The 22,196-nt window shown below is 48.2% G+C and overlaps 2 protein-coding genes across 3 annotated transcripts in view; one reads left to right on the forward strand and one right to left on the reverse strand.

Moving 5' to 3' along the window:
- Nucleotides 1–7,054, forward strand: part of EDA (ectodysplasin A) — a 426,944-nt gene extending 419,890 nt beyond the window's left edge. The window contains exons 7-8 of one of the 2 annotated variants that reach the window (XM_008969994.3): nucleotides 984–1,114; nucleotides 2,944–7,054. In XM_008969994.3, coding sequence (XP_008968242.1) covers nucleotides 984–1,114; nucleotides 2,944–3,195 — 383 coding nt within the window. In that variant the 3' untranslated portion in view covers nucleotides 3,196–7,054. The remainder of the gene's footprint in view (nucleotides 1–983; nucleotides 1,115–2,943) is intronic. The other variant, XM_008969995.3, reaches the window with a different exon arrangement.
- Nucleotides 7,055–7,193: 139 nt separating this feature from the next.
- Nucleotides 7,194–17,550, reverse strand: AWAT2 (acyl-CoA wax alcohol acyltransferase 2). Its single transcript, XM_003816891.5, has 8 exons — nucleotides 17,460–17,550; nucleotides 11,952–12,062; nucleotides 11,526–11,596; nucleotides 11,078–11,282; nucleotides 10,669–10,843; nucleotides 9,788–9,987; nucleotides 9,374–9,563; nucleotides 7,194–9,225 (listed from the first exon to the last, which is right to left on the reverse strand). Exons 1-7 carry the CDS (start codon nucleotides 17,542–17,544, stop codon nucleotides 9,409–9,411), a joined length of 1,002 nt encoding a protein of 333 aa, XP_003816939.1. The 5' UTR covers nucleotides 17,545–17,550; the 3' UTR covers nucleotides 7,194–9,225; nucleotides 9,374–9,408.
- Nucleotides 17,551–22,196: the final 4,646 nt, after the last annotated feature.

Below are 22,196 nucleotides of genomic sequence, written 5' to 3' on the forward strand. Positions count from 1 at the left end.
CTCACCCCTCAGACAGGCAGGCCTACTGAAACTGGCCAAAGATGGACTTATAAAATATAATTTCTTGGGTGCAGGATGGATGGCTTAGAGGGGAAAAGGCTCCCTGGGCTTGGATGTCCTCCTCTCATGGTGGGAAGGAACATTCCTCTTTCTGCAGGATGGAAAGAGAAGTTTTTCCTCCATCCTCTCACACTGGCTTCCGCTGTCCAAAGGAGTGTGACTGCCCCCTCCACCCCTGCCTGGGGTGGGGCTGAGACAGATGCTTTGCCAAGGGTGGCTCGGCTCCTATCCTCCCAGCTGGCTCTATTGCAGCCTGCCAGTCTATCCTTCACTCTCATAAGGATCCCTCTCACCTATGGGGCCCTGGTACTAGTGGTCAGTAGCCCCAGTTACCATGGAGTCTGAATCATCTCTAATCCCTAAGGTTCTCCAGATAGACAGTGGGCTGATTGGTTTCCTCCCAGGGAGGCTTTCCAGAAAGCTGTGGGTGTGGAAGAACCGTAAAAAAGAATCTCTTAAGGAGAAAGAGAAAACCCATGAACCTATGAGACAAGAGAGGGATTCAGGAGCTCTGGCTGGGAAAGTAAAATTGAATAATAAGACCTAGCCTGCCACTCAGTGTCTGAATTTTGCCTGTGCAGGCCCCATAACAACAAAGAAAATAGGGCAGCATGCCCACTCTCATCCTCCACCGGCAAATTCCAGCTAGAAGGTATTGGTTAAAGACCCTTCCAGATGCAAGGGTCAAGAAAGGAAGGATAAAGACAGACAGGCAGAGCCCAGGAGCCCTGAAGCAGGCCTGGCAGCTGCTTTACAAACAGAACAGCTTCTCTGCTTTCAAATGCTCTTCTTAAAGTTTGGCCTTCTAGGCTACCCTGGTTGCACTGGGATAGGGGTGGGGGTTGTGAACTCCTTGGTATTTATTTTCTGTTGCCTCGATTATTCTGACATGTACTGAGTGACTGCCCTTCTCTCATACTGAGATCTTTCAGGTGGAGTGCTCAATGACTGGTCTCGCATCACTATGAACCCCAAGGTGTTTAAGCTACATCCCCGCAGCGGGGAGCTGGAGGTACTGGTGGACGGCACCTACTTCATCTATAGTCAGGTAGAAGTGAGTACGGTCTTAGGCCTAACTCTTCTTATATCCAGAATGCAGATCCGGTGCAGGCCACATAGGGGCACTGTGGAGCCAGCCAAGACCATCCAATGGCTAACTTCCTGCTTTGGGTGAGGGGGTGGGGGGACCGCACTGGGAGGGAGTTGAAAGGAGGAAAGAGAAAGGGGGCCAGCTTCTTTTGTTTTGTTTTGTTTTGTTTTTCCCTAGCCAAATATTATTGAAAAACTGTGAAAAAGACCCCTCCCACACCCTGCCATCTGATTCCCTCCTGCAGGGCCTCAGGCCCCTGTTTACCCTCTGAGCTGTTTGGCTGCACTGCCAAACTTGAACTTGGTCTCAGTACATTCTTTGAAAGTCAGTTCCAGGGTTACTGAGAACCCTTCCCCTCAACACTGCTGGCTCGGACGTTGTAATGAATAGTGCTCCTGCAGACTTTCTTTCCACCTCAAAAAGATTTCTGACTGTCTTTCCTTCCTCTTTCTCCCATTTGTTTCCCTATCTTTCTATTCCTCTATTCTTGTCTCCTTCCTGCTGTCATTCTCCCAGCCCTTTCTCCCTCTGCTTTTGTCCTCTTCCTGCCCTGGGCCCGCTCCCCAAGTCCACCAGTGTCCATCTACTTCCATTCCCCCATTGTTTGCCTCCATGGGAGTGGCTCCTTGGAGATAAAGGAAGATGAGCCATGAGGTTGGGATTTTTGTGGGATGGGCAGCAAGCAGGCAGGTGGACAGAAGGACTATGGAGCCAACAGATGGGTGTCACATGAGAGCGGCCAGAGAAGGTGGGCTAACAAGCATCTGCTAGGCACACTGAGCACCCCGGTGTAGCTTGGGTCCTGACCCGTATATGGCACCCAAATATGCTGTTCCCACCTGAAGAGCTGATAGAGGGAGTGACCTTTCATAAAATGATTTACGGTGATATCTGAGAGTCCCAACACCCATGGGGCACATGGGCATAACCCTGATGTCCTATGAGCCAAGTTCCACGTGGTGGGGGTGGGCGGCAGATCAAAACTTGGTGTGAGGTATGATGGATAAGGGTAGTGAAGGATGGAAAAATTAATTTTCTGAGCCTAGGAGAGAATTGAGAGTGGCCCATGCAGGCTGGGAAAATCGCCATGACATTAGGCCACTGAGCATAAGTTAGTGCTTCCTTCTGGCCACAAAGTTAGGGGCCTGGGCTTTTCCAAATTCTTTGTCTTGCTTGTGGTAGCTAGCTCTCGATCTCTCTGGACCTGTTTCCTCAATCATCAAATGGGAGGCCCAAGGGGCACTGTGAATCAGTGAGGGGAGTCCAGGCACAGGGGAGGGGTGGTGCAAGCTGAATAAGCTTCTGTTAAGGAGCTCAAGAAATCACAAGTTGTTACATGCCCTCTCTGGGGAATCAGTGACTTCTAAGTTTCTCCACAAATAGTCCGTGGGGCTCAAGAATGGAAGTCAGTTTGTGTTCACGGCACTGTGTACACACCTGCTATGTGCAGAGCACTCTGCTTCATGTCAGGGCTGGGGCAGGGGTGGGCGGGGGAACGGGGACACGGTGAAGCTGCAAATAGGGCATGGTTCTTAGCCTTACAGAGTTTACGACAGGTGTGCTGTTGTAAGAAAAGTTTGCTCAGCCAGCTGAGCCCCATGGACTAGGGGAAGAACAATGCCTGTCACCTGTCCTTTCCTGTTGGCCAGCTAGCACGCCTTCACATGGCACTGCCCCATCCATGGGGTATACTAACAGCTCATCTGAGAGGATTCTGTCAATTCACCACAGGGAGGGCCCCCCACCCTCTCTTTCCTCTCTTCCCCAATCCCTTCTTGTTGCCTCTCACTCAGGTATACTACATCAACTTCACTGACTTTGCCAGCTATGAGGTGGTGGTGGATGAGAAGCCCTTCCTGCAGTGCACACGCAGCATCGAGACGGGCAAGACCAACTACAACACTTGCTATACCGCAGGCGTCTGCCTCCTCAAGGCCCGGCAGAAGATCGCCGTCAAGATGGTGCACGCTGACATCTCCATCAACATGAGCAAGCACACCACGTTCTTTGGGGCCATCAGGCTGGGTGAAGCCCCTGCATCCTAGATTCCCCCCATTTTGCCTCTGTCCGTGCCCCTTCCCTGGGTTTGGGAGCCAGGACTCCCAGAACCTCTAAGTGCTGCTGTGGAGTGAGGTGTATTGGTGTTGCAGCCGCAGAGAAATGCCCCAGTGTTATTTATTCCCCAGTGACTCCAGGGTGACAAGGCCTGCTTGACTTTCCAGAATGACCTTGAGTTAACAGGACAGTTGATGGAGCCCCAGGGTTTACATGAAGCAGAACCTTCTTTGGTTCCATGTTGACTGACTTATGGCATGACTCTTCAACCCCGAGGTCCCTGTTGTCAGATCTATTGTTTGTTGCACTAAAATGAGGATCCAGGGCAGCAGGCCAGAGAAAGCAAAGGTGCACTCCAGACTCTGGGGGTCGACATCTGACCCCAAGGGGGCTGCTGCTCCTCTCTTGGGTAGGGTAGTGGCTGGGGTGGAGTGGGAAGGGAGCATTGCAGCCTAAGAAGAAGGCCAGAGAGGGAAAAGGCAGGTGCTTTTGGCAGAGACCATAAGAGAAACCTGCCAAGGAGCATCCTTGGCAGTGGGAATGTTCTTTCTGCTCTGTACTGTGGCCTGCAGGAGGGTCGGAGTGCTCTTCCCACTCCAGCTGACAGCCACACCGTGGCAGCTTGCTGGGCTTTGGGAAGTTTGCTGTGCTTTGGAACAATCACAGGGAATGGCCACAAACCTGCCCGCCTAAGACCCTGAATCCGTACTTGGGTCACATGACTCTCATTTTATTTACAGCTGTGCTCCACACTCAGAAAATTCCCTGGGGTCACCTTCTAGTTGCCCCCATTCCCAGCCTGACTAGAACTCCTGTCTTCTTTCTCCACGGAGCCTACCTCTGTCTGAGACAGGTGCCTAACCTGGGACCTGTGGTCATGTGAGTCTGGGATATTCTTTAGCTTACCTGGGCACAAACAGAATTTTCCATTTATTAAGCAGTACAAATGTTTTTCATCCATTCCTAATCAAATTCTGTCTGGGGACGAAGGGTTGGACTGGATGACCTCCAGAAGTCCCTTCAATTTCTAGTACCTGTGACTCTTAGCAGGTAGCCCTCACCACAGCCTTCTAAATTCCCAAATCCTAGACTGCTCCTGGGCATTAGCAAGGCAGAGCCTTTTTACCTGGCCTAGAAAGGGCAAGGGGTGAGGATAGGACAGAGGGATTTTGTTCAAGTTTGCTGCAACCCAAGTGGACATTAGGCCAGGCCTTATCTGAAAGGCCAGCAGCTGATGCTGTACTAACCCAGTCTTTCTTCACTCTGGCTTCAAAAAGCCACAGCAGAGCATTGTCACCGCAGGTGCTCATGCTGCTCCCCTAAAGCCAGGCTCAGGAGAAGCCAGTGTCTAGGCACTGAGCAGGGATCTGCCCCCTAGTTCAGGTCCAAATTCACCTTCCCCTAAACCCCAAGCTTCCCAACAGATCATATGGTAGGACCCTCGAGAGCCTTACTTCAAAGTGCCTGGGCTCAGCCTGGTTTCTGGGTGCTAGGTCCAGCCCAAACCTGGGAAGGCCAGCCTTGTACAGTCTGCTCCTCTTGTTCCTGAAATGTGTTTCCTTTTCAGGAGATGGGGAATAATTTCCTTCAGGCAGCTGAAATTCACCAAGAACAGCGGGTACTTATTTCTCAGCTGTGCCTTCCCTTTCTAAGCAACCACACTGCTTGGCCCTTCAAGGGTCAGGGTGAGACGTGATGGGCTAGGCCTCCGTTGTCTGGTTGCTAATGACAGCCTTGCAACCCAAGGTGAGGTGAACTCCAGGCATGTGTCTGGCCCTAACTCCTATAAAGTGCCTCGGACAGTCCGCAGTTGTAGCAGAAACCAACAAGAACCACTCCTTCATGTTTGGAAAATAATTTCTCTTGTATTATCTCCTTTGAAGAAGGCAAGGCTGATAATATGACAAACATCATTGTTTAGATGAGGCTCAGAGAGGTAGCACTCTCAGAGTGTTTTGACCAGTTTAAGCCGCAGACCTGGAGCTTCAGCCAGGTCTGACTCCAAAGCTGTTCCATTACACCACAGCGTTGTGTGGAATTTGAGGTCTAGAGAGAACCAATAAAAGTGGTAATTGGGAACTGAAATCCTTGAGAGTTCCGGGGAGAAACCCAGAGATGCCTGATTTCATTCCTCGATGGTAATACCCGTCCTCTCAGCTGCCAGGGGCTCTGTGGCAAAAAGAGTCAGACATTTCTTTGGAAAACAGCGAACAGCCTTAGAGCTCTTGTGTTCAGAAGAATCTTCCTGGCACCATGTTGGAGCAGCAGGCCTCTGGGACCCACAGAACTTGTGGCCTTTATGTTCTTTCACCCATCCTAGGAACCAGCCAACCATCATGTGTAGAGCCCCTACTGTGGGCAAAGTCCTCCTTTCATTACCCTACAGACAGCTTACAGGAGCCAGCCTGCTTCCCACAACTACTAGTGTGACTCCTTATCTCTTTCCACCATACCTTAGAGACTTTGATACTACCAGGGTCTCTCAGGGATGGAGGGAAGACCTGAAAGAGAGGACTGGTTCTGAGGCCAGAAAGGTGTGAGGAGAGAGGAGGAAAAGTCTTCCTAATTGTGCCCCTAAAGAGCATCCTGATACCATTCTATTCTCCAGACATGGAGGGGATGATAAAGGAAATAGGATCTCCACTGGACCCTTGATTCATTCTGAACCCTCCAAAGGAACTCTAGAGGGCGAGGGATGATGAGGGAAGCAATAGGTAGCTGGGGAGCCCTATTGCTGCTAAGTCATTGGCAAAGTGACAAAGCAATTTACTGATGAGAGAATGTGGAAATAGATGTGCAGTTTGGAATTATGCTGGTGTGAATTTGCCAGAGGACCAATGCTTGCATGGAGAATGGGACGAGGACATTTGTGGGCAAGCAGATGACAGAGGTTTGAAGGAGAATGGCATGGCAGGAGTCTCTGCCAGCTACTTGGGCTTCAACAGCCAAGCTGGCACAAAAGACAGCTGGCGGAGGCTGCTCGGCTACTGGTTACCTGGAGAAGTAGTATTTGCCTATTTCCCCCTTCATCCATCCTGAGCCAAATTTCTTTTGCTGAACAGGAAAGAGCTAGGAACCCTGGAGGTAAACAAAGACTTTGATCCATGTATGAGTGTATGTGTTTATGTAACTTCCTGTGGATGCAAATAGATTCAGAGAAATTTAGAGCTAAAAAGGCCCTTAGAGGGAATCTAGCCCAACCTACATTCCACCCTGTTACTTATGTAGAAACTGAGGCCCAGAGAGGGAAGATGACCTGCCCCAAGTGGTGAGCAAGCACCAACCTCCAGACTCAGCAGAGTGAGGGGGTAAAGCAGTTCCTGTCCCACATGGCCATCTTCTTTCTTCCACCCACAAACTCCAGGCTGGAAGTACTTGGCCCCCTTCAGGAGCCTGGCCAGGCAGGGAGAGAGTAGCTGCAGCCTTCATCAGAACTCTTCCTCCTCCCAAGGCATTCTCCCAGCTCTAGCCTCTGGACTGGAAAGCACAAGACTGGCCCAGTGCCAGCAAGTCCTTAGGCTACTGTAATGCTGCCTCAGGACCCATCCCTGCCTGGAGGCTCCTCTAGGCCCTGTGAGCACAAAGAAGAAAGCTGATTTTTGTCTTTTAATCCATTTCAGGACTCTCTCCAGGAGGGCTCGGGGTGTGTCATTTCTATATTCCTCCAGCTGGGATTGGGGGGTGGGCTTTGTTGTGAGAATGGCCTGGAGCAGGCCCAATGCTGCTTTTGGGGGTCAGCATCCAGTGTGAGATACTGTGTATATAAACTATATATAATGTATATAAACTGGGATGTAAGTTTGTGTAAATTAATGGTTTATTCTTTGCAAATAAAACGCTTTCCCCGTCTGTTCTTGAAATCGGCGTGAGTACTTCCTACATGTTAGGTGCTTCTTTGCAAATGACGCCACACATGAGCTAGGGGAAGGACTAAGGCACCCATTTCAGAGGCAGCAACAGAAGGAAGATGGTCTGAATTTCCTGTTGGAACATCCCACATTCTCTCCATGCCTCAGACCACACTCCCACATCCCCATTACCTTAGGTCAAGGTGTCCAATCTTTTGGCTTCCCTGGGCCACATTGGAAGAAGAATTGTCTTGGGCCACACATAAAATACACTAACACTAACAATAGCTGATGAGCTAAAAAAAAAAAAAAAAAAAAAAAAAAAAGTCACAAAAAATTCTCATCATGTTTTAAGAAAGTTTATGAATTTGTGTTGGGCCCCATTCAAAGCCATCCTGGCCCACATGTGGCCCGCAGGCCACAGGTTAGACAACCTTGCCTTAGGTCTTCTGTGACTGTGACCACATGACCGGTAGGCTAGATGTCCTGCCAAAAGGAACATTGTCCTGGGGCAGCAATACACAGAACTGACTCACTCTCAGCTTAAGAATGTGGCATCTACAAAAGATACTTCAGGCCTGGGCCCCAAATAGCTTGGGTAGACCCAGCCTCCAGCTCATTTTGCAGATGAGGAAACCAACACTTAAAGAATTTAAGTGGCTCACCCAGAGTTACCCAACTAGTAAGTGTGTCAACCTGGTCTGATTCCTTCCCAGCCGAGGCTGCTGTTACCTGGGAAAGTAGTATTTGCCTATTTTCCCCTCCATCCATCCTGAGCCAAAATCAGTAAGGAAGAGGCTCACATGAAAAAGACCAGATTGCAGCTCAAGAACACATAGCTCAAGAGAGGTCTTGCGCTTTTCACAACCCCAGCAGCCTTTCCCCCAGCCCCCCGCCAATCTTTTGGCTTCCCTGGGCCCGCCCCTGTGCCATTGTATAGGTGGAACAATGTGCACATAGCAGACCACGACAAACTTGCAATGGCCAGGTGTGCATGGGCTGGGTGTTGGAGCCCAGGCTGGTCCTATGGCCACCTTAGAGGTTTGTTTGTTTGTTTTTTAAGGAAACCAGTCACAGGAAAGCTACAGACTGTTTAAAAACACTTTATGGAAGCTCAGGGAAAGCGTAATCTCTGGCACAAGAAGTAACAAAGACAGCAGAAAAGCAGAAGCATGTCTTTGGCCACTGTATACAAATCATCACATGAGGCAGGCACCCAGGATAGAGGCAGCAGCTCACACTGCAGTAAACACGCAGGATGTTGTAGACCAAACTGACGAACGTAATGCAGGTAAATCACTGGACCAAATGGCACCCAGCCAAGAGGGATGGAATGAGAGGGATGTGAGCCAAATTTTGTAGCCTGTCATTGCAACAGCCATTAGACCAAGAGTCTGAGAGACTTGCCATTCAGAAGGAGAGTTCTTTATGGCTGCTAAAAGCCAGGCGCCTCATTTTCATCCTGAGCAGGCTGGCTGACTCTCAAACAAAGGCCAGAATTATAGGGCCACACAAGTATAGGCAAGTTGCTGAGGGAATGACAGAGAAAATTAGGCCTGAGCCCAACCCATTCTGTTACAGCTTTGTGAGGCAGAAACTGAGTGAGGGCTAGTGGGTAGCAGAGGGTATTTCGGGCGTTGTTTGCTCAGGGACAGGAAATGGGTAAAATGGTTGGAGAAGAAAATGGTTGGTGTAGCTCTCCAGTTTACAAAGTTCAATCACATCCAATATTGTTTGATCTTCCCAACAGCCTTTGAGGTAAGCAAGAGACAGATTGTTAGTCTCATTTTATAGATGAAGAAAGGAGGCTCAGAGGTGACTGATTGCCCCAAAGTCACATGGCTTAAAGTTGGTGGAGCTTAAACTCAAAGCCCACTGGCTCTCAAGGCCCCAGTCCTACTCCTGTAGGAAGCAGGACTCAATGCCAGAAGATGGGGCTCAATGCCGGGAGATGGGGCTGTTTGACAGCTAGAGAAGGAGAGACATGCATCCCAGAGCCTTCAAAACAGAGTAGTTGGTGCACACGCAGTTATCAGAAGATGGGCTTTTTATTTTGTCCATTGTTTTCCTCAATGCTGGCACCAAAGTGCCGTCAGGGCACCTCTCCCCTAGGCTCTTCCCTGTTTCTTGGGACTATCTCACCAGTAGCTGCAAAGAAAGGGCAGAAAAGAGCTGGAAGGAAAAAAAATGAGGTGGGAAAAGGAGTGCAGAAAACAAGCAAATGAACAAACAGCCCCTCCCCATAAGGAGGACTGGTCAAATCAGGAGCGGGAGCCTGATAGGTGACTTTTGTCCTCCTGTTCTCTGGGTCCATCCATACCTTCCAGCCAGGGTGAAGGCTACTGGGGATGTCTGTCAAATTATCTCCAGCTCCTGGGTCTCTGAGATACCAAACTTGGTCTTATGCTGGTCAAACAGTTTACGTAGGGCATCAATATAGAGTGTGTGATATTTAGCCACGATCTCCTGGCTTGGATTCTCAATCTTGGGCATTGGTAGAGGCTCCCCGACTGCCAGGGGAGACAGTGAAGGAAAAGGGAAAAGCATCAGAATAGCTCATTCCTCAGAATGGGCCCCAGGCTTCAAGCCCAGACTCTTCCCCATCCTCACCTCAAAAAGCTGCCACTCATCCCAGCCAGCCTCCCTGCCTCTGAGCAGAGTCAGAGCTGAGGTTCAGCCTCAGAGCTAGATCCTGTGTCCTAGACTCAGGCTGCCAGCAGAAACGCCCACTCACCGATGGTGGTTACAGGCCGACTATAGGGCAGAAGGCCCCAGGAGTTCTTGGTGAAGCCACGTCCATAGAAAGCACAAGGGTAGATGTGTACCATGCTCTGGAACCACTTCTGGAAGCGGTTGACAAAGCCACCAGGAGTGAAAATGTGCTGATCATAGAGGTCCGTCTCCCCAAAGGCATAGGCAGGTATTAGAGGCACCCTGCAGAGCAAAAGCATATCCTCTGAAGCCCAGAAAGGTAGGGACCTTGTCGAATGCCAGACATGCTGACGGCCCATGATCCCTGGGTCTGCCTACAGGCTTCTCAGACCCCAGTCCAGCTGTGCCTAGGTCCAAGTTGAGTGTGGGGGCTCCATGGCCTACCCCTGGCTGCCTGTGGGAGCAAAGCAGCAGTAAGCTAAAGAAGGAGGCAAGCCCAGACCCTCCTGGGAACCCCTGGGTCTGAAACGCTGGAAAGTAAGACCCAAGGGCCATGCCAGTTGATTTTCTTCACTTTAACACAAGCTAAGCTTGGCTCTCTCTGAGACAGGGTTGTTGCCAGTCCCCTTGTATAGAGGGGCCGGCCCAGATGAGAGGCTGGTGTGAGGGAGAACAGGCTCAGGGCTGGCCCTCTGCCCATTCTGCTTCAGCAGAAATGCCTCCAGGACCTGGCCCCAGCTCTTCAACCCAGAGGTGGCTTTCCTCCTCCCTCTTTTTTTTTTTAACTTATTTATTTTTTTAATTGACAAATAAAACTTCTCTTTCTGATGACCATAGTTCATAAGAATGTATTGTATACTTCCTCCTCTCTCTGTGGATGTCCTTTCATCAAAACCCCCTCTTCTTCTTTCCCTGCAACACTTTTGGATCCCTTCCGCCAGCCTGGACTGGAGCTGTCCTTACCCATGCTGAAGGGCCATGCGCACAAAGCCAGACCGGTTCTTCAACACCAGGGTAGAAGAACCTGGCAGGCTGTATCTGCACTCAGCCAGTCCACCAATCACCACAATGACCATGTTGCCTGTGCCTTTATGAGTCAGCAGAAAGTCAATGGAGGATCGACTCACAGAGCAGGCCCCTGGTGGATAGAAAAAGCCAAACAGCCACTGGTCACTTCCCAAACCCCTACATTTCCTTTCTACTGCTTCAAAGGAGGGGGAGTGCAAGGAGCCTAACATCAGGCAGGTGAGCCTATGATAGCTGTTTCACACCAGAGGGGATCGGGAGCTGGCCTTGCTCTCACGCATCCCCCTACAATTCTCCCTTGGGGAGCCATTTTTTCTTTGGCTTTGTGTCCTAGGAGCCAACTTACCTGTAGACATTACATATTCTCTGAGGAAAGGCATCCAGAAAAAGGCTCCCAGTGTGAGTATGTAAGGGGTGATGCCAGGAAATATCTTGGAGAAGCCTGAGGCCTCTGTGGCAAAGTGGCCAAACCATCCATGGGCAAAGAGCCCATGAGGGTGGCAGACGAGGATGTAGTTGCGGCTGGGGCAGATGTCATGAGTCTTCAGAAGCTGCGGAAGAAAGTAGAATCAGGAGGGCTATTCCCAGGGTAGAGAACTTCTCTTTTGGGCAGAGATCTGAAAGGAGAAGGACTGCTAGGTCTAGCCATGCAGGTTGCCCAATGTGCAACTCCAGGGGACGTCATTCTCAAGAGCCTCAATGTGGATGGCGCCCTCCACCCCTAGCCTGACCCAACTGCTAGCACTGAAGTCAGGGCTGGACCTGGGCCTGAGTGGGGACCTGGGGCTACTGACCTTGAGAGGGAAATAATCGCTGTAGTGTTTCCACAGGCGCCAGTGCCTCACACAGGTAAACCGGCGGCCGCCTGAAAACAGAGGCAATGCAGCCAAGCTTTGTCCATTCCCACTGTGGGCCTGCCCCAGGGTGCTCTCACCCCCTGCTGTTTCCTGGCCTCTTAAGTGGCAACCAAGGTGGGCATATCAGGGCAATTTAGGACAGGCCTAGCTTCTGCTTCACTAGCTGCCCCTCCCCTAACCCACTCCAGTTCTGATCTGGGCCTTTCTACCACCTTAAAAGGACCCCTTCCCTCAGCCTCTCTAGCCCAGGGAGGGACAGGCTAAAGGGCTGTCTGGGAATTGGCCAGAGCCTCTCAGGATTGTGATGAGAGAAGGGGAAAGAGCATGTGGCATGTGGCAACACAGCACCAGCAGGATGCTTACCTCGCTGAGGGGTCTTCCAGTCAAAAGCCAGCCAGGTAAGAATAAGCACAGTGACAGGCCAGTATGGTGTGAACACCACCAGGTAGAGGTTGACAGCAATCACAGTGGTTGCTGCAGGAAGCCCAGACCAGAGTTAATGAATTTCAAGCAGTCCCTCACACTTACCCTCTCTCCGGAGTTCTGTCCACCCCAAGGTCACGTGCACTCTCTCTCACCCATACCCACTCAACACTCTCACTTCTTCACCCCAGCACCTGGCCCATCTGCCCATGTCCCCAGCCCCCTCTTCTATCTGGCCTTGGGAACCCGATTCAGGTCTAGAAGGGAAGGTGTCTTCTTCCCCAGCTGAGCTGAATTCACACTGTAAGCCCTCTCCTCTCTGGGCCCTGCTCCAGCACTGCACTGGGCTCTGCCTGCAGTGTGGTCAATGGCAGTGAGCCAGCGGTGGGCCACCAGAGGTGGGGAATCCTGTAACAGTTTTCCTCCAATTCACGTCCTCCTCTCCAAATCTTCTCTCTGAGGCATTAGTTAAGGGAATACCAGGGAAAGCAAAGACCCATCTTCAGCCCGGTTGGGAGCACACCAGATGGCAAACAAAGAAAAATACAAACCAGAATAGAATAAGGTACTGGGCTGTATTAAGTTCCAGTAAGATAGGAACACTGTAGGTTAGCATGGTTAGGAAGAGTTACTAGAGATGAGTCATAGGGAGCCACACTCAGAATTACTACTGGACTCAGTTTTTAAGGCAGCTGTAAGTAAGATTATTTGGGAAAGTGGGTCAGTAAAAGGTTGGAAAAGACAGAGAACATTTCTAATTGAACATTGCAGATTGAACACAAGTTTTTGCCTTGACTTCTTGCTGGAGCTCCATGAAAATTATCATTAAAATGTTTTTTAAAGTGTAGATCCACAAGGAGAAAGAGAATTAATGAGATGCCAACAGCAGATAAGAGATATTAGCAATACATTTCCATGTAGGAAAGCAGATGGAAGAGTGGGTAACTGACTTAGAACAAAAAAATTAAAATCTAGTTACCTGCAAGGGGGATGCCTACAAGATGTGAGCCTATTTGCACTGGAGGATCTAGGAAAGACTCAGAATTTGGAGGCATCAGGTGCCACAAGAGGCAGGGATGAGGCACAGGGCTAGAAAAACTGGAGGATTGGTTGAAAGTCTGCCAAGGAATTAGAACCCCAGGTTCCCTCTCCTCCCCTACACAACTGGATGATGGGAGGATTGTTCCCCAAAAAATTGAACCAAACAGACTCTAGACTCAAATACTTACACTAGACACAGCTAAGATATTATATATGCAGCCAAATTATTAATCAAGTATAGAAGTGGAATAAAGGTAATTTCAGATGCACACCGTCTCAGATAATTGGTCTCCCATGCTCCTGTCTCAGAAAACTACTGGAGAATGTGCTTCACCAAAATGAGGGAGTAAACCAAGAAAGAGGAAGGCATAGAATCCAGGAAAAAAAGGACCCAACAAAGGAGGGCAGCAAGCAGGGCCAGGGATAGGGAGAGGTGAGCAAGGTGCCCAGGGCACAACATTGAGCAAGACACTAACTCTCAGGTCATGCATGTACTGGCCCATCACTTGCACAGCCCTGAGAGTGAGCACCTTCTTAAATTTTGCACCCAAGGTGTCTCAAGGGCCCTGGAGGTGACAGCTGTGCATGAGGCCAAATTGTAACAGGAAGACACCAGGCTCCAGCAGCGATGTTCTAAAGGAAATAAAAGGATGGGGGGACTTAGATTCTTGTTGCATTTGCCCGTACTGAGAGATTGACATGTCTGCAGAGATTCAGAGGGTGAATTCATGATAACTAATAGATTTCTAATAGATAATAAAAGAAATGTAAAATGAAGCAATTAACTACAATTCATTTCAGTTTACGGTATGAGTAAGGCTACAACTAGACTTTCCGAATGAAATGAACGATTTTTCTAATACTTTGTGGTAAGAAACCCACCCCCTATATGGCTTTAGGATGCTTCACTATGAAATGTTAAATTTGTGTGTCTGTTTCAAGACCACTGGACTCAATTTTTTTTTTTTTTTTTGGACGGACTCTCACTCTGTCACCTAGGTTGGAGGGCAGTGCCATGATCTCAGCTCACTGCAACTTCCGCCTCCCGGGTTCAAGCAGTTCTTGTGCCTCAACCTCCCCAGTAGCTAGGATTACAGGTGCACGCCACCATGCCTGGCTGATTTTTGTATCTTTAGCAGAGACGGGGTTTCACCATGTTGGCCAGGCTGGTCTCAAACTCCTGACCTCAAGTGATCCACCCACCTCAGCTTCCCAAAGTGCTAGGATTATAGACGTGAGCCGCTGCCACCGACCTGTACTCAATAATTTTATCTGTGAATTCTAGAGTCTGTGAAGCTTTTTATGTAACAGTTTTCTACCCAATATTTCATAGGGAGCATTCACAACTGTGCTTCCTCTTTTCTAGTCTCAACGGTTTCTTTTTCCAGAAAAACTTTGAAATTATTTTGTCAAATTGCAATGATGATACTTCTAGGATTGGAATTAGGTATTTTTAATCCTTATGTTAAGTAGAAAAAGTTTTATTTCTATAAAATATTTAGTACTTAAGATTCAAAAATTGATTTTAAAATATTACACTAAAAAATAAAATAAAATAATAAAATAAAATAAAATGAGGCAATTATTAACTTCAGGGAAAGCAGGAAATTCCACGGGAAAGGAAATATAATCTTGGTGACTAAATAGCTCAATTATGAATCATATTTTCTAGTCATAGGCATTTAACCAAAACCTGTGCTATAACAATTTTGGGAGGATGGGGGAAGAGGAAGTTCTAGTGATAGTGTGCACAGCCAAATTCTCATCTTCCATATTAGGAAGTCAATAGACAATGTCTAAAATTGTTACATCAGCAAATAATAAGATTTAGAAATATGGAAGTAAATTCCAGAAGAAAGAACCAACAAAGTTGAAAAGCACTGCCTTGGGAAAGAGAATTAAGGGTAGAGCAAAGGCCAGCAGTTCTAGGGTTTTGATAAGTGCCATATGACACTACTGACTTTTTTGAGAAGTAAAGAGAGGCATGGGTCTGGTCCAGAGGACACCTCCCAGTTTCCTTTAGGCTCTGCTCAAACCTAGGCAGTGCTGGGGACATCTTGTAAGTGTGGCCTCAGGTGGGGTGCCCTGTGATGTGATGAATCTTGGATCTGCCACTTACTGTGTGTGACCAAAGACGTTGCTGAACCTCAGTTCCTCATCTGCAAGATGGGAACTAAAATACCAATATCTGCACTATTTCCCTCACTTATTGGGAGGGCCTTCTCTCAAGGCCTTTAGGGTCCAGACGGATTCAATTGCACTCCTAGAGTGAAGAGCTGAGGGGCCTCCGAAGGGCCATTGCCCCACTTGCCCTATGTGAGCTAGTGAGGAAGGGGCAAACGCCTGCAGCCCATATCTGCTGCCAGGACCGAGAGCTCTTCTGCCTGCCCTCTCTGTACCTCTTAGTATACCCCGAAGTCAAACTCCAGTTAAGAGTCCTCTGAGTCCATTTTGTCCCTGGACTCATCCCCTTTCAGCCACTCTCCTCCTTAACCCTTCTCTGCCCCACCTGCCCCCCTGCCAGCTCACACTGGGACCTGATCCCTCAGTCTTGCTTCCTCCATTTCTCCCGTGCCCCACCCCCCTCATCTTCAAGTCCTATTCATTCTACTCCAATTTCTTGAACCTCCCCTCTTCTTTCCTCTTCTCTGCATCACCATCACTACCGGCCTGGTCCAAATTACCGCCATCTGGATTATTGCAACAGCCTCCTACCTGGCATTGCCCCTTCCACTTCTATCTTCCTATAATCAGTTGACTTCACAGAGCTAGAGTAATCTCTGATGCCATCACCCTGTGTCAGTCTCCCTCATGGCTCCACATGGCTCTCAAAAAAAGTCCAAACTCCTTCCCATGGTTTACAAAGCCCTACACAATCTGTCCCCTGCCTGTTTCTCCAGTCTCTTCCTTCTTCCCTCTCTTGTTTGTTCATTCATTCATTCAATAAATATATATCGAGCACCAATTCTGTGCTTCTCACCCTCCACCTCACTTAACCACTGGCAGCTCCTTGAATGCATTATGTGCCCTTTGCCATCCTAGCTTTTCCATGTGTTGCCCACTCTCTGCCCCAAATGCTCTTCCTTTCTTCACCTATTTCCTATTTGTCCTTCAAGAGTCAACTCAAATTCAAGAGAAAAATGGGCAGAGGTCATAAATGGGCAGTTAACAGAAAAAGAAATACTAATTGCTGATAAACATGAAAAGATGCTCAATCTCATCAGTAATTAAGGACGTTCAAAATGAGGCGACAGCTCATGGTTTCTTGCCTATCAGTTCTGGGTGGAGGTAGTAAGGACTGTGGATGAGTTCTCCATTCACTTTCCCTCCCATGCTGTGGTAATCCCTCAAGCCCCATTTTGCAGCGACACAATTTGGTGGTGCCTCCGTCGGCCTGAATATCAATGTCCACAGTGAGTGGTGACTCCCACCAACCTATGTTGGACATTCAGCATGAACAAGAAATAAACATTTGCTGGGTTAAGCCACTGAGATTTCAGGGTGAATTTATCAGCACGGCATACCTAGACCATCCTGATTAATACACCCTGAATGCTCCCACTTTGCAAATGAGGAAAACAAGACTCAGAAAGGATAAATACCTTGCTAAGAATTGCACAGATAGTAAGTAGTAGAACTGGAATTTGAAAACAGGTGAGGTGAGGTAAGGAACGCCCACCCTTCCTATTCACTGGCGTGCCTCTGTGCCAGCTCTGTGCACCAAGGCCTATCTGCATTCTTTATTCCTAGATAGCTTGCAAGGTCACTTAATTCATTTCCCTGACTCCAGCCAGTACTCACCCGAACCACTGGAAAGGCAAGAATGTTTTCCAGGACCCCTTCCCACAGTGATGATTTGTTTCAGCATTTAGAACACAGTGGCCAGCATAGAAATAACTTTCACAAAGTGTTTGTAGTGTAAGTGTTGGAAGACATGGATGGATAAATGGTCGAATTCCTCAGGATGAGGTTTCCAGAGCCTCGGTCTGCCACCTGACCCAACTGTCTCTCATTGGTGGTTTGCTTGAGTCCCTGTGATTGCAGCCAAGCCCTTTTCCTTGGCTAGCCTCAGTGGAACTGCTCCTCATCTTCCCAAAGAATGCCCTCTACACCCCAATGTAGACCCAGAAGGGCTCACACCTGCAGCAAAGTCCATGTGCATAAACGTGCATATACACACCCCTGCATAGGCACACACCCATATGCACACACACATGCCCACAGGGACACTCACAGATCCCACAAATACCATGGCCAGGTGGGTCAGGCCAGAGGCTGGTGTTACCAACCTTCCTGGTTTTACTGGAACAACCCTAGTTTGACCATTGAACATCCTGCAACCCTAAAATCCTTCAGTCTCAGGCAAGCCAGGATGGTTGGTCACCCTACCAAAGGCTGAAGACTCACTGATAAGCAAGGCACTGAAGGACCACTGGAAAACAGCAAAGACATCCAGGACAGTCTTGAGGTCCTTCTTAGAGGGCAAGAGCATTGTGCCCAGCGTCCCAGTGGCTCCAGGTAAGCACCGTTCAGCTGCCCAGCCCTGATTGCTCAGGAGTCTGTGATGTTTCCTCTCTTAATGTTTTCTTCCCCAGCCTCTGGCTAGCCTCCGCCCCTGTACCACCCCTCCACAGAATTACAGGACCACATAATGCCTCTGCTTTTCCAGTTCCTTCCAGCTGCCCACTCACCTGTACTTTTAACCACTTGGGTATTGCCTGGACTGAGATTGTGACACTCCTTTGCACACTTGGCTAGAGAAATGTGATGAAACCCTGGTGTGAAAGTTAGTGTGGGCGTGCAGCTGACAAGAGGCCTCCAGGGCCAGTCTGGATGGTGGAGAGTGATGGGCAGGAAGGAGCCCAGGGCTCAAATGGGACACAGGGCTTGCATTTCTGTTTCTGAGGCCCAACTGTCTATGGTCTCTCAGTGACAATGGGATTGGAGGGCAGAGGGAAGGAGGTCACAGGCCAGGCCTTAGAAATACCTTCAGCCTTTTAGTCAGTCTGGGAGAACTCATTACTCACATTGAAGAGACATCACATGTATGTCTGTGAGCTATCATAGGTACTGAATAAACCTGTTATTGAATGAAGAAACAAATATTGGTGTATATTATTCTGTGTACATGAAATTTTAGAATAGGCAAAACCAATCTATAGTGAAACAAATCAGAGCAGTGGTTACCTGTGCTTGGGGATTGACTAGGAAGGGGCATGATGGAAACCTTTAGGGGTAACAGTGACGTTCTCTGTCTTGATAGGACTGTGAGTTACACAGATCAAAACCTCATTACTCAGTGAGTATACACTTAAAATGTGTACGTTTCACTGCCTGTGGATTTTACCTCGAAAGTAAAAAAAAGTTGAACTCTCATTAATTCTGAAGTGTTTAGGGGTGAAGAATACTAGGCTGGGCATGGTAGCTCACACCTGTAATCCCAGCACTTTGGGAGGCCAAGGCAGGAGGATCACTTGAGGCCAGGAATTAGAGATTACAGTGAGCTATGACCGTGCCACTGCACTCCAGCCTGGATGACAGAGTGAGACACTGTCTCTAAAAAAACAAAACAAAAAAGAGTGCTGATGTCTGCAATTTACTTTGAAATGCATGTAAAATATATTGATGGATGGATACAGGGATGTATTGATGGATAAATATGTAATAAATCAAACAAAGATTGATTTATTAAATCTAGTAAAATATATAAATATTTTATATTTTTTATATTTTAATTTTTTTATATTTTAATATATTTTTATATATTAATATATCATATATAATATATAATATATTAAATATATTTTAATATTTTAATATTTTGTATTTTATATTTCTGTACAGATAACATAAAATATTATCTGTACAATCTAGGTGGTGGGTATTCACTGTACGATTCTTTCAACTACTCGGTAGGTTTGAATTTTTTTATAATAGAATTTTGAAAAAAGAGTTCCCTCAAGGTCATACTTTGGGAGGCCGAGGCAGGCAGATCACCTGAGGTCGGGAGTTCGAGACCAGCCTGACCAACATGGAGAAACCCCATCTCTACTGAAAAATACACAATTAGCCGGGCGTGGTGGCACATGCCTGTAATCCCAGCTACTCAGGAGGCTGAGGCAGGAGAATCGCTTGAACCCAGGAGATGGAGGCTGTGGTGAGCTGAGATCGCACCATTGCACTCCAGCCTAGGCAACAGGAGCAAAACCCTGTCTCAAAAAAAAAAAATAGTGGCTCGCTCCTGTAATCCCAGCATTTTGGGAGGCCAAGGTGGGTGGATCACATGAGGCCAGGAATTCGAGACCAGCCTGGCCAATATGGCGACACCCCATCTCTACTAAAAATACAAAAAATTAGCCGGACATGGTGGCGTGTGCCTATAATCCCAACTACTCTGGAGGATGAGGCATGAGAATCACTTGAACTCAGGAGGCAGAGGTTGCAGTAAGCTGAGATCATGCCACTGCACTCCAGCCTGGGCAACAGAGCAAGACTCTGTCTCAAACAAAAAAAAAAAAAAAAGAAATTTTACAAATATGATTTTTTTCATGCACATACATGTGCACATGTGGTCTTTGCCTGTGAGTATATATGTACAAAGGGAAATACGTATCTAGTTGTCAACACATATTTATATATGCACATTAGTAGGTGGCATCTCCAAGTCTGTGTGTGATGGGAGATATGCGAGTGTGAAAGATACCAAGTCCAGCCAGGTGTGTCCTATGGGCCAAATACATGGAAGGGTGGAAGACTGGAAGGGTGTCTTAACGCAACATCTAATTATTATGAGGACATAATATATGCCAGACACTCTTCTGGGCAGCAAAACAAACTAAAACAAAAAAATCATGCTTTTGTGAAGTTTATATTCTGGTGGAGGAAGACAAATGATAGAAATTAATTAATTAACTAATTCTATAGTGCATTCTAAGGTGATAAAACCTACGGGGAAAAAACATTTGAGCAGAGTAAGAAGAACGCAGAGTGCTGGGAGGTGGGAAGGGATCAGGCAGGGAGAGCAGGCTTTACAATTTTAAAAGGAGTGATCAGGGAAGGCCACGCTGAGAAGGTGGCATTTGAGCAAAGGCTTGAAGGAGATGAGGAAGCAAGCAGTGTGGCAATTTGGATTGAGAATGTTCTAGGCAGTAGAAACAGTAAGGGCACACAATCCCTGGAATAAGGTGTCCCTGGCAGGTCACGAGGAGCAGCAAGAAGGCTTGAATCAAGTGAATGAGAAGAACTGAGTAGGTGAGGGCAGAGAGCAGAGAGCCTGGCAAAGGCCTGCTCATGGAGGGCCTTGTAGGCCAACATAAGGACTCGACCTTCTACTCTGACCGAAATGGAGACCCTCTGTAGGGCTTTGAGCAGAGAAGAGCCAGAATGACTTAAGTTGCTAAAGGGTAGGGAAGAAGGAGGAGACCTTTGAGGGGCTATGACAATAATCCCCTGTGAGAGATAACAGTGCCTCACACCAGGCTGGGTGGCAGTGGAGATGGAGAGAAGTAGTTGGATTCTCCATGAACACAGAATTCCACAAAAGACCATTTGGCAGAAGGGTTGGAGTTGGGGGTGAGGCAGAGGAAGAACATTCTGTATGGCCCTGTGGGAAGGATCTGCACTTCCCTGCCAAGGAGAAGCCACCTCAGCACAGCTGGGCTTGGGCTGTGGGCCAAGTGCATGGAGTCCCAGGACACTTCCAGGGGCCAGCACCCAAGCAGCGAGTGAAGACCGCAGCAGCCTGAAAAGACAGGAAGAGCTGCCTACCAGAGAAGAAGAAAGCCTGGGGCTGAGAGGCCACTTCACTCCCTCCACTGAGACACTCCTGAGACAGGCCTCATTTGTATCAAGCCTGGCCTTGCGGAACTGTGTTGTCCCCACCTCTTCACACATCTGTCCCCTGCCCCTGATGCCTCACTCTCCCGTCTTGGTCTGGGAGCTCTCAGGGGCAGGAATTGGGTGGTTCTGGGTCTGACTGTTCTCACGTGCCCAGCCCCTAACACAGGCCACACAGTAGCCACTCACTGACAATTGTTATGAAAATGCCTGAGTGGATGGAGGCCTGGCCCGTATGGCACTGGGCAAGTCTCTGAGGCTTGGTTTCCTCACTTCTAAATAGGAGATAACTAGTGGTCACTCAGACACGTGAGAATCCAGAGAAGTAACAGATGGCCGATCACTTTGTGAACCGTGAAATGGTGTCCAAACATAGGTTGCAACCGTTGCTGCCATTGAGAGAAGGGGTGGGAAGGATACAGTGGGGCACTGAGAAGTGAAGGCCCAGAGCTAAACTGAATTTGTCCCAGAATGGGCTTCCCTCCAACAGCGTCACTGTGGAGAAAGAATGGCAGAAATTCTGGAGCAGAAGCCATGGCAGTGTGAACGTTTTGGACATTTTGGAAGCCCTGCCTTCTCGTCCACAGAAAGAAGGCCGTGTACCTAGCTGATGCATCTGCATGCATCCCCTCATCCTAATACCAAACAGAGAAGTGGTCAAGATTGTGTGGGTGCTTCCAGTCCTCAGTCTTATCCCCCTCCACCGTCTCTCCACTCTATCCTTACAACATGCCTGGACTTTCTGAGGCTCAGAGATGGTCAGAGCTGGAAAGGTTCTTGGAGTTTTCCATTAATAATAATTCCAAGCAACTCAGGGGAAGACTCTCCATGGCTTTCATTGAGCCCCCTGCCAGTGAAATATTTCTTCATGCTCTCAGACCCAGGCTCAAACCCCACTGGTCCTACTCTCTAGGCTCCTGGAAACAGATGAAAAATAAAGCCAGTCATTCTTCCTTTACATAGCAGTTTTTACTCTGCCCAGGTAGAGTTGTCGGATAAAATAACAGGATGCCAGTTAAATTGGAATTTCAGATAAACCATGAACAATGTTTGAGTGTAATATTTGGGACATACTTACACTAAAACATTATTGCATGGGACATACTTCTATTCAAACATTATTTGTTGTCCATCTGAAACTCAAATTTAACCAGGTTCTGTACTTTTATTTGCTAAATCTGGCAACCCTAGGATCAGACCAGGATCATGTGGTCAAAGCAGTTGGCACACCCTGGCAGCCACAGCCAGGCCTTGTCTGGCACATCCAGATAGCAGACCCCATTCAGTGGCTCACGAAGTCTGAATGTC

The sequence above is a fragment of the Pan paniscus genome, chromosome X (assembly GCF_029289425.2).
Source record: "Pan paniscus chromosome X, NHGRI_mPanPan1-v2.0_pri, whole genome shotgun sequence".
NCBI lineage: Eukaryota > Metazoa > Chordata > Mammalia > Primates > Hominidae > Pan > Pan paniscus.